Genomic DNA, 12,620 nt, shown 5'->3' on the forward strand with positions numbered 1-12,620 from the left:
GAGGAGAGATTAATAAGACTGAACTTTTCACCTTGGAAAAGAGACGACTAAGGGGGGATATGACAGAGGTCTATTAAATGATGACTGTTGTGGAGAAAGTAAGGAAGAAAGTGTTATTTACTCCATCTTACATGAACTAGGGGTCACCCAATAGAAATAGTCAGCAGCAGATTTAAAACAAACAAAAGGAAGTATTTCTTCACAGTCAACCTGTGGAACTCTTCACCAGGGGAACTTGTGAAGGCCAAAACTAGAACATGATTCCAATAAAAACTAGATAAATTAATGGAGGATAGGTCCATTAATGGTTACTATCCAGGATGGGCGGGGATGTATCCCTAGCCTCTGTTTGCCAGAAACTGGGAGTGGGCAACAGGGTATGAATCACTTGATGATTCCCTGTTCTGATCACTCTGTATGGGGCACCTGGCACTGGCCACTGTTGGAAGACAGGATACTGGGATAGATGGACCATTGATCTGACCTGTATGTCCATTCTGATGTTCTTACAGACACCCCCGATGTATCTGTGCCCCCAGCCCCTGCTGCAATGTACTAGACCCCACCCTCCTCCCAGACCTGAGATAGAACCCAGGTGTCCTGCTGGCGCCTCTCTCTCTGCAGAGTTAGTAACAAAGTAAGAATATACATTAATATTTTAAACCTAACCATTGTCCTTAAGGGACTTGGCACAAGATGTCAGAACATGATAGTATTAGAGGTGAGGGGTCAAATATTTATTTTATTTCCCTTTTTTTATATGAGAATTAGACACAGCGCTCCTGCCAGCTAATTGCTAAGTTGTCTGCCAAAAACCTGGAGTTTTCAAGACCTTAAGTAGCCTTTGGAATCATGGTTAAAGTTGCCACCCCCACCAAAATCTGAAATGGCTCCCTTGTAGCTGGGGTGGGGGGAGGGGTGAAATAATTCAGCAAGTGACAGGGGGAGGGGAATAGAGGAGCAAGCGACAGGGGTGGGGCCTTGGGGGGGAAGAGGAGAAGCAGGGAGGGAGCCTTGGCAGAAGAGGCGAGGAAGGGGTGGGGTGTTGGGGGTCCAGATACCAGCAATTAGAGACATGGCAACCCACTGAATTGTACATAGACCGATTCCCCAGTCTGTCATGCTGACACAGCACAGTAATGTCAGGAAAGGATTTAATGTCTCTCTGACTGTCCGGTCAGTGATTCAGGGAAATGGCCCAGCACCATGTCACCTGCCAGCTCTGCAAGGAGCTCGGTCTGAGAGCCAGAGCACCAGGAGAAAACTTTACGTCCATTTATGACTAAGTAGCCCAAGCAGCCTGTCCCGGATCTGTTTGGTCCTCACCCCGTAGATGATGGGGTTTAGCACGGCGGGCACAAGCAGGTTTGCGTTGGCCATGAGAATGTGGAAATCCAGGGGCACATAGTGGCCATACCGGTGCATGATGGAGGAGAAGAGAACTGGGATGTAAGAGGCTAAAATGGCACAGAGGTGGGAGCCACAGGTCTCAAAAGTCTTCAGCTGGGCGTCCTTTGTGGGGAGGCTGAAGATGGCCCTGAGGATCTGGATATAGGACACGGCAATAAAAAACAAATCCAGACCTGTCACCATGAATCCCACAATGAGGCCATAGTAACTACTGATACGGGTGTCGGCACAGGCCAGCTTCACCACGGCCATGTGCTCACAGTACGAGTGGGCGATGATGTTGGTTCTACAATATGGCCACCGCCTCGCCAGGAAGGGATAGGGCAATATTAGCATGCCACCGCGCAGGACCATGGCCAGGCCAATCTTGGCCACCACAGGGTTTGTCAGGATGGTGGAATGTCTCAGGGGATGGCAGATGGCCACGTAGCGATCAAAAGCCATGGCCATGAGGATTCCAGAGTCCATCACTAAGAAGCAGTAAATGAAGTACATCTGGGTGAGGCAGGCGCTGAAATCGATCTCCCTGGAATTGAACCAGAAGATGCTCAGCATTTTGGGCAGGATGGACGTGGACAGGACCAGGTCGCTGACAGCCATCATGCAGAGGAAATAGTACATGGGCCCATGGAGGCTCGGTTCCGTCTTCACGATGAACAGGATGGTGAAGTTCCCCAAGATGGCTATGGTGTACATGGTGCAGAAGGGGATGGAGATCCAGACATGGACTGTCTCCAGGCCAGGAATGCCCAGCAGGATGAAGGTGGAGGGGTTGGTGAAGTCAGTGGTGTTGGAATCTGACATGGTGTGTGGGAGAAGGTGTCCAACTCTGAGGCAGAACGGTGTCTCCAGCATTTACCGTGCTTTCCCCTGATTTCCTGCACATGCTCAGGCTCTAGGGTGATGGTCGCAGTGCAAATGCCTGGTGGAGAGACAACATTAGTATGAGGCACTACATGCACTACTGGAGGCTGTTCCCATGGGTGAAGCAGATTAGTCGCTCTTCACACACTGAACAATGACATTTTCATTATTCAGATAAATGAATTATGAATAACTGGCCCTACTAATCCCAATTCCATATTTGATGGTGTTCCATTCATCAATAAATCTACATGCCGTGGTGTGGGAAACTTTAATAGGCACCAGCAGGAAACACGAATGTGGATACTGGTTATCAATCGTTGTTCCTTAATGCAATGAAAGCCAGGCTGGAGAGTCCATGCTGTAGAGAGTTCCCCATTCACCCGATTGCTAAAAATCTGAGAATTTAAAACAAACAAAAACAAAAAAAAACCCTAACTTTGCCAACACATGTACCAGGGAGAAACATCCCAACCAGAACACACCTCGGAGAAAAGACCTGGGCGTCATTGACAGCAGGTCAACAAAACACCTGCTCATTCACAGTAGTGGCCAAATCAAAGACAATGTTTGGATGCCTAAGGAATGGGATGGAGAATAACCTGCTCCGGGTATGTGCTCAGTTTTCATCACCCAGTCTCTATAAAGGATACAGCTGATAGAAAGGGGATTTCTGAGACAGGGTCTGAGAATGGGGGAGGCTGCCAAATGAGGACAAACTGAAAAGTCTGGGACTGTTTAGTTTAGGGAAGAGACAAAGAAGGGGGCTTATGATAGAGGAGAGGAATATAACAAACAGAGAACAGTTCCCAGCCAGTAATACCTGAAGACACTTAGTGCTTCAAAAGGGCTAATTCCCCAAAGCTGAAGAAAATTATCAAGAAAACTGACTGGGAGGAAAATATTAGACAGAAACATGGGAATGAAACTTGGGAATTCGTTAAGAAGAATTTATTCGATAGCTAAAAAGTCACAATTCCACTGTCAAGGAAGTGGAGACCTTTGGCTAAAACCCCCTTTCAATGATGAAATGAAGGCAGCAATTATGTGTGAAAAAGCGATATATACAAATGGGAAAAAGGAAAAAGAGATAGCAAGCAATACAAACGGGAAATTATGAAAATTGATAAGGGACGTTAAAAACATCAGGGAAAAAGCCATGCTTGGTGGGGCTTAAACTTCTTAATGTTGCAGAAAACGTAGATGTGTTGAAGAAATAGTTTTGTTCTGCATTTGGAAAGAAGCAGTATGAGGTGCTCCTATCACATGAGGTGATGAAATAGTCTCCAGTCCATTAGCTGCCAAGGAGAATGTTAAACAGCATCTACATAGAACCTTAGAGTTACGAACACCAGAGTTACAAACTGACCAATCCACCAAACTTCTCATTCAGAAGGGGAAGTATGCAACCTGCCAACAGCAGAGACAAAAAAAAGTGTTTGTGGGGGGGGACAGCTCTGTGTTAAATGAAAAGTATTTAAAAAATAAAGATTTGACAAGATTAGGAAGCAATAGAAAAAATGGTATGGGATTAGATCAAAAAAAGTCTAGGAATATAATTAATTAATTAATTGATGCCTGTAAATAATATGTTTTTTGGAAAGCCGGTCTTGCCAAGTAAACCTGATTTCATCCTTTAATGAGAGTGCACATTTGGCTGGTCAAGGGTACTGCACAGATGCAATAAACTTCAATTCCTCTGAGACATTGGATTTAGTAGGGAAAACTTTCAGATAAAAAATGAACAGTCTACAGTACCAGTAGAGCACATTTAAAGTGGAATAAAAACTGGCTAACTGACAGATCTCAGAAAGCCATTGTCAGTGGGGGTGAATGGAGGTGTTTCTAAAGCAGGGTTCTGCGGGGACCATTTCTAGGCCTGATGCTATTGAATATTTTAATCAATGATCTGGAAGGAAATAGAAAATCACTGCAGAAAAAAATTGTGGATGACGCAAAGATTGGCAGTGTGGTCACAATGAGGAGGCCAGGGCAGGCACACCCATTGAGCTGGAGCATTTGGTGAGCTGGGCCCATACGAACACACTGTTTTAATACAGTCACATGAAAAGGTATTCTCACAGAACAAGCAATGCAGGCTGTACCCAGAGACTAGAGCACCGTATTATGGAATGCAGGGACCCTGAAATGGTTTTAGGGTCATTGTGGACACCCAGCTCATTGTGAGCTCCCAGTGCAATGCTGTGGCCAAAAGGGCTGATGTGACCTTTGGATGCATAAACAGGGGGTTGGTGAGTTGGAGCAGGGGAATGATTGGTAAAGCGGAGAAATGCCGAGCAAGACCCAGTGGCTAGAAGCTGAAGCCAGCCAAATGCCAGCTGGGAATAAGGGCCAAGTATTTAGTGCTGAGGATGATTAACCTTTGGAACAAACTGCAAAGGGAAGTGATGGATTCTCCAGTTCCCAACTCTGCCAACCCAGACTGGATGCTTTTCTTGAAGATCTGCCTGAGGGCTTGTCTGCACTTAAAAACGCTACAGTGGTGCTGCCATAATGCTTCAGTGTAGACACTATTTACACCGATGACAAGGGGTCTCCTGTCAGCATAGGTAGCCCACCTCACTGAAAGGTATCAAGTATCAGAGGGGTAGCCGTGTTAGTCTGGATCTGTAAAAGCAGCAAAGAATCCTGTGGCACCTTATAGACTAACAGACGTTTTGCAGCATGAGCTTTCATGAGTGAATACCCACTTCTTCGGATGCAAGTAGTGGAAATTTCCAGGGGCAGGTATATATATGCAAGCAAGAAGCAAGCTAGAGATAACGAGGTTAGATCAATCAGGGAGGATGAGGCCCTGTTCTAGCAGTAGAGGTGTGAAAACCAAGGGAGGAGAAACTGGTTCTGTAGTTGGTAAGCCATTCATGAACTGAAGCTCAGCAGTTTCTCTTTGAAGTCTGGTCCTGAAGTTTTTTTGCTGTAGGATGGCCACCTTAAGATCTGCTATTGTGTGGCCAGGGAGGCTGAAGTGTTCTCCTACAGGTTTTTGTATATTGCCATTCCTAATGTCTGATTTGTGTCCATTTATCCTTTTCCTTAGAGACTGTCCAGTTTGGCCAATGTACATAGCAGAGGGGAATTGCTGGCATATGATGGCGTATATTACATTGGTGGACGTGCAGGTTAATGAACCAGTGATGGTGTGCCTGATCAGGTTAGGTCCTGTGATGGTGTTGCTGGTGTAGATATGTGGGCAGAGTTGGCATCGAGGTTTGTTGCATGGATTGGTTCCTGAGCTAGAGTTACTATGGTGCGGTGTGCACCACTGAAAGGTGGTAACTAGGCTGATGGAAGAATTCTTCCTTTGACCTCATGCTGTCTACACCACGGTTAGGTTGATACAGTGACATCTCTCTGGGGTGTGGACTTTTTTGCTATTGCAAAGGAAGAAAATGCAGTTGTGGGTTGCATTAACAAAGGCATAGCATGCAAGTCTCCGGAGGTGATAGTATTCCCCTACTCAGTGCTGGTTAGGCCTCAGCTGGAGCATTGTGTCCCGTTTGGGTCACCAGTGTATTGGAAGGATGTAGAGAAACTGGAAAGGATCCAGAGGTGACAGACGAAGCGGATCCAAGGGATTGAATACAAACCATATGAGCAAAAGCTCAAGGAACCAGATATGTGTAATTTGGAAAAGAGGAGATTGAACCGGGACATGAGAGTGGTCTTCAGCTATTTGAAAGGCTGCTGTTAAAAAAGATGGAGAAAAAATGTTCTCTCTCACCACAGTGGGTGGGACAAGAGTCAATGGGTTCAAACTACAGTAGAGCAGATGTAGATGAAATCTCAGGAAGAACTTCCTAACTGTAAGGACAGGAGGACAATGGAACAGATGCCTTGGGAGGTGGTGGAAGCTCCTTCGCTGGAGGTTTCTAAATGAAGCTGGATCCTCATCTTTCTGGGATGGTTTTGATGCAACAAATCCTGCACTGAGGCAGGGAGTTAGACTAGATGACCCTTGCGGTTCCTTCTCCCCCTGTGGATCTATGATTCTACAATGTAAAATCCTAGTGTGGACCAGGCCTTAGTCAGATACAAGTTACTGAGCTCAATCTAGGGGTAACTGGGTAAAATTTCATGGCCTGTGTTATACAGGAGTTCAGACAGGATGATTTAATGCTGCCTTCTAATGTTGAACCCCACAAATCCATTGATCAAGAAAAGATAAAGATCAGACATTTATATTTACTGTGTCTTACAACAGATGAACAAGGAAATATTCAATTATATTGAAAATCTGAACATATAACACTGAGAAAAGAAAATTGTTTACATATTCCATGTTTAGCCTATGGAACTCCTTGGCACTGACATTATAGGAGTAGAGCTTAGCTCAACGGGATTCACCAGTGGATTGGCCATTGTACGTGGTGGCACCAAAGTTAGTTGAGTCCTTCTAACACCTTCAATTAGGAGACCTGATTTTCAGTTGCTTATAAATTTGCCAAATTTTACGCATTTGGACTGAAATTTCCTACGATGGGTGTCTGCACCTCCAAGCTTTCCAGCAGATAAAAGTCATGTAACAGCCCCCCCCTGCCCCGCCAACAACCAGAGCCCAGAAATGCAAGAGGAGGAGGTGACAATGCCTTTGGAGTAATACACAGCTTCTCATGAGGTCTTTGATCAGTTTTTACTCCAAGGGGAGTTTTGCCTCAATTGCACCTGAGCAAATCACGGGCCGCGGCCTCAGAATTTGGCCTTGTATTGCACATCTACTGACACCTTTCATCCTGAAGGATCCCCTGTGCCGCTGAAATGCAGCCACCTCAGGGCTAGAGGCCATCAGCCGGGGTGGGAGAGAGTGCACAGAAAGAGGGACATTTTGGCCAGTGATACTGGAGCAAATTTATCACCTGTGGCAAGGGCCCTGGAAGGTTTACTGGCTGTGCAGATCAGAAAGGACCCCAGACCTATTCTCTGTCTCATCAGCCCCACACTGCACTGGGTTTGTCAAGCAGGTGAGCTCCTCAGCAAGAGACGGTACCTGTGAATCCTGAGACGGAAGTGTCTTGCCTGGGAATCCCCCTCAGGTAGCCGTGTCCCACACCTCTCTCAGCCCAGCATCTGCAGCAGCATCCCACACCGAGAGCAACACAGGGGTGTGCACCATAGTTTATAATATAGCTCTGAGCAATCCCAGTGTGGTTCACTCAGCCTCTAGAGGAGAAAGAGCATTTGAACATAAACAGGCTGGAGACAGGCCTGTCTGCACTTCTGTGCTATTTATCCACCTTTATGAGTAAACAGCAATTAAAGGACCTTCCCAAAGGGAGATGAGATCTCTTGGGCTCTGTGATGAGTCAGAGAGGAATTGGCTGCTCTGTGTATTTGTGTATATTTAAAAATTATAGTCAATTAGGAAAAAAACTAGTGATAATTCCTAGGTCTCCATAGAGCCAGATACCCTATAAATGCCCAGGAGGGATGGGTAGGTAGCAGACAGACAGATCTGGGGATAGATGACTTAGAGGAAATACAAACACTTTCTGCAGCCGTACTGGATTGTCGCTAAGGGATCAGAGATCAATAATTTTCATCAGTAACGATCACCATACTGTGCAGCACCTTTCTCTGAAGGATCTTCAAAACTCCTAGCAAAGGAAAGTCACTATGAACATAACCCTTCGCCATCCTCTCAAGGTGAATCTGAGGTTTTCAGAACTAGCTGTGGTTTGTGAGCTCCCCACTCCTGTGATGTGTGAACACTGAGACCCCACTTACGCTGCCCCTCAGAAACCTGCCAACACATCCCAGTCATAGGGGTCACTTCAGGGGAACAGAGTCAGTAAAACCAACACCAACAGACTGTTCCTGTGGACAGAGGGCAGCTGGGGGCCTGTCCTGGGCACAGAGGCCTCCCCCTCTCCCCAGAGATGCCCTGGAACAAGGGGAGGCCTGTAGGCAGGATAGAGACTGGATCAGTGTTTGCACTGGATTTCTTCTCTCCCTCTTGGTTCATTTCCTCCCAGTCTCTCCCAGGGGGAATTGAAATCAAATGTTCCAGGCTGAGTCAGACTTTCCAGCACTGCCCTGGCTGGAGGGCGCTTGGATTCCCACAGCTGAACTCGCTGCCTGCTCCTCTGGCTAACTGGGGTATTTCTACGGGGGTATTTGTCCAAACCGAACCACGGTGCTGTGTCCATATCAGGGGCGGCTCTAGGAATTTGGATGCCCCAAGCAGGGTGGCATGCCGCAGGGGGCGCTCTGGCAGTCGCTGGTCCCGCGGCTCCGGAGGACCTCTTGCAGACGTGCCTGCGGAGGGTGCGCTGGTCCCGCGGCTCCGGTGGAGCATCCGCAGGCATGCCTGCAGGAGGTCCACGGGCGCCGCGGGACCAGCACACACTCCGCAGTCATGCCTGCGGGAGGTCCACCGGAGCCGCGGGACCAGCAGACCCTCCACAGTCATGCCTGCGGGAGGTCAGCTGCTCCCGCGGCTCCGGTGGACCTCCCGCAGGCATGACTTTGGAAGGTCCGCCGGAGCTGCCTGCCACCCTGCCGGCAAAATGCCGCGCTGGGGTCTGGAGCCGGCCCTGGTCCATATGTACAGTAACTCCTCACTTAACATTGTAGTTCTGTTCCTGAAAAATGCGACCTTAAGCGAAATGATGTTAAGCGAATCCAATGTCCCCATAAGAATTAATGCAAATGTGAGGGTTAGGTTCCAGGGAAATTTTTTTCACCAGATAAAAAACTATATATTATATAGATATACACACAGTATACGCTTTAGAGGGTGGAAGATGGTGGGATATTTCCCAGGGAATGCCTTGCTGCTAGATCAGTGGTTCTCAAACTTTTGTTCTGGTGACCCCTTTCACATAAAGAACAGAAGTACCTGTGGCACCTTAGAGACTAACAAATTTATCTGAGCATAAGCTTTCGTGGGCTACAGCCCACTTCTTCGGGTGCATAGAATGGAACATCTAGTGAGGAGATAACCCTTTCACACAGCAAGCCTCTGAGTGTAAACCCCACCCCCGGCCTCATAAATTAAAAATACTTTTTAAATATATTTAACATTATTATAAATGCTGGAGACAAAGCAGCATTTGGGGTGGAAACTGACAGCTCGTGACCCCCCATAACAGCTTGTGAGGGGTCCCGAGCCCCAGTTTGAGAACCCTTGTGCTAAATGATGAACTAGCACTCAGCTGAGCCCTCAAGGGTTAACCCATTGCTGTTAATGTCACCTCACACTCTGCAAGGCAGCAGGAATGGAGGGGAGAGGAGACAGACACACACCTTCCCCCGGTGAACCTAGTTTAAATCCCTCCTCACTTGCTTAGCCAGCCTGCTTGCAAAGATGCTCTTCCCTCTCTTCGTGAGGTGGAGCCCGTCTCTGCCTAGCACTCCTTCTTCTTGGAAGACCATCCCATTGTCAAAGAATCCAAACCCTTCTCTCCGACTCATTTTCTTTTATGGAACGCAGGGTTGATATTCGTTTCTCCAGACCTTGAATCTTCTCTTCCAATAAGGAGATCAGCTTGCACTTTGTACAGACAAAGTGGCTTCTATCCTGTGGAAGGAAGACAAACATGGTGCATCCTGTGCAAGTCACAACAGCGGATCGCTCAGCGTCCATAGTCTCTTCCTTCTAAGAGCTTCCTTACTTGTGGCAGAAGCTACTCGGAGAAACCTGCGAGAGGGGAGCCTCAGTAGGCTCCCTCCAGGCGAATTCCCAGGCAAACTCCTTCTGTTTGCCTCTCTGCTGTTCGCTGCTCAGCTGGTTCGCAGCTGACTGCCTTTTTATAACAGTCAGGCCCAGCTGGAACAAAGCACTCCCAGATCACACTGGTCAAACAAGCAATCAAACAATCAAGCACACAGTCAAATTGCCAAACTGTCCCCTCAACAGACACTCAGATACTCACCAGCGCAGTCCCCCTACTGCAGCACTTAGCGTACCTCTGCTCAGACAGATCCCAGGCAAACTCCTTCTGTTTGCCTCTCTGGTTAGGTTCCAGGGAAATTTTTTTCACCAGATAAAAAACTATATATCATATAGATATACACACAGTATATGTTTTAAACAAACAATTTAATACTGTTCACAGCTAAGATAATTGTGAAGCTTGGTTGAGGTGGTGAAGTTAGAGGGTGGAAGAGGGTGGGCTATTTCCCAGGGAATGCCTTGCTGCTAGATCAGTGGTTCTCAAACTTTTGTTCTGGTGACCCCTTTCACATAAAGAACAGGAGTACTTGTGGCACCTTAGAGACTAACAAATTTATCTGAGCATCACCTTTCGTGGGCTACAGCCCACTTCTTCGGGTGCATAGAATGGAAAATCTAGTGAGGAGATAACCCTTTCACACAGCAAGCCTCTGAGGGTGACCCCCCGCCCCATAAATTAAAAATATTTTAAAATATATTTAACACTATTATAAATGCTGGAGACAAAGCAGAGTTTGGGGTGGAAACTGACAGCTCGTGACCCCCCATCACGGCTTGTGAGGGGTCCCGAGCCCCAGTTTGAGAACCCTTGTGCTAAATGATGAACTAGCACTCAGCTGAGCCCTCAAGGGTTAACCCATTGCTGTTAATGTCACCTCACACTCTGCAAGGCAGCAGGAATGGAGGGGAGAGGAGACAGACACACACCTTGTGTGTGGGAGAGAGAGAGAGAGATGCGCACTGGCCCTTTAAGTAAGCTGACCCACTCTTAAAAGCATTGTCTTTTTAAGGGGATCAGGAAGTTGAGGCAGCAGCTGCTGCCCCAGGCTCTCTCTGTCTCTCTCCGTCCCTGTCCCAACCCTGCTCTATATGGAGAAGGGGTAAGTGGGGGGAGGGGGACACCCTGACATTAGCCCACCCCGCCCCCCTACAGCAAGCAGGAGGCTCGGGGAGCAGCTCCAAGGCAGAGGGCAGGAGCAGCACATGGCAGTGGCGGGAGGGACAGCTGCAGTTGCTAGCCTGCTGAGCAGCTGCTGCACAGGGAGCTTAGGGGAGCGGGGAGCTGATGGGGGCTGCTGGTCCACCCTGGTTCCAAGCCCCCACCAGCTCGCTCCAACGGGCTGCTCTTCCTGCAAGCAGTGGGCAAAGCAGGCGGCTGCCAAACGACATTAGAAGGGAGCATTGAACAACTAAGTGGGACGACTTTAAGTGAGGAGTTACTGTATTCAAGTTACTAACGCTCTGTGGCTGGCCAGCCTCGTTTGACCTTCCTCTGCAGCTAAAGGCAAAGTGGGGGAGGGGCTAGGCCCTGATTTGGCTGGATCACTGTGTCTATCGTTTATTACTATTGTCTGAATTGTGGAAGCCTGCAGAGGCCCCACTCCAGTTCAGGGCCCCTCGTGCTGGGCCCTTCGCAAACCCAGAAGCAGAAACAGCCCCTGCCCCAGGGAGCTTAGAAATCAAATTAAGACAGGACCCAGCTACTGAGTGTAACACACCAGAGAGGGGGCAGGCGGGAGATGGGGAGGAGCAGGACTCAGAATGGGTGGCTCCATAGGCTGCTGGGTGGGTGTGAGACAGCGGAAATGCCCAGCCCGGCCCTGGCCGTTGGAAGTGTGTCCTTGGCTGTTAAGAGCAGATCACGTGTTCGGGGAACTAGACTGGGGCGAGCGAGAACCGGCCATTGAATGGCGGCTGCAGCAGATACAGCTGGGAGCGCATGACTCTCCGTTAGCTTTTGAAACCTGCTTTAGTTCTACTCATGCCTCCCTCCTTCCAGTGCAGACTGAGCCTCCTTCTCATGAATTCCCAGGACAACCCCCGGTACCGGAGGGGAGACCAGAGGAGAGGGCAGAGGTAACAGGGCTGTGGGGAAGGAATGAAGGAGCCACCCTGGAGATGGAAGAACTGAAAGCCCCCAAGGAGTTGAAACTCTCGGGTAGTTCAGCAGAGTCCGGGAAGAGATTCAGGCATAGTTTTGAGATATATCTATGCAAGCAGCTGGGTTTGGTGAGAGAGACCAGCAGAAAACTGCAATTTTCTTAAACAGTGCAACGCTTGAGGCAGTGAACGTCTTGATGATAATGCAGCTCAGGCTTTGTCTGCACTGGCACTCTTATTGGTGAAACGTTTGTTGGCCAGAGGTGTGGAAAAAAAAAAAACTGACCGACAAAAACACCGTTGTGGACAGCGCTGTCAGCGGGAGCTGCTGGCTGGGGCGGGGGCGTTAATTCTGCCGGCAGGAGAGCTCCCCCCCATGGGCATAGGGCGGCTAAACGGGAGAGCAGTGCAAGGGCAGCGATACAGCTGTGCCGCTGTAAGGTGTGTGGTGTAGACATGGCCTCAGTCAGCAGGGGTGGCTCTAGGCACCAGCAAAGGAAGCAGGTGTTTGGGGCAGCCCATTTGCAGGGGCGGTAGCTGGCAGGGATCCAAC

General features: G+C 48.5%; 1 protein-coding gene across 1 annotated transcript; it reads right to left on the reverse strand.

Moving 5' to 3' along the window:
• Positions 1 to 1,266: 1,266 nt before the first annotated feature.
• Positions 1,267 to 2,214, reverse strand: LOC123361928 (olfactory receptor 52M1-like). Its single transcript, XM_045002150.1, has one exon. It carries the CDS (start codon positions 2,212 to 2,214, stop codon positions 1,267 to 1,269), a length of 948 nt encoding a protein of 315 aa, XP_044858085.1.
• Between the last annotated feature and the right edge of the window lie 10,406 nt (positions 2,215 to 12,620).

Source organism: Mauremys mutica, chromosome 1, assembly GCF_020497125.1.
Source record: "Mauremys mutica isolate MM-2020 ecotype Southern chromosome 1, ASM2049712v1, whole genome shotgun sequence".
Lineage (NCBI taxonomy): Eukaryota > Metazoa > Chordata > Testudines > Geoemydidae > Mauremys > Mauremys mutica.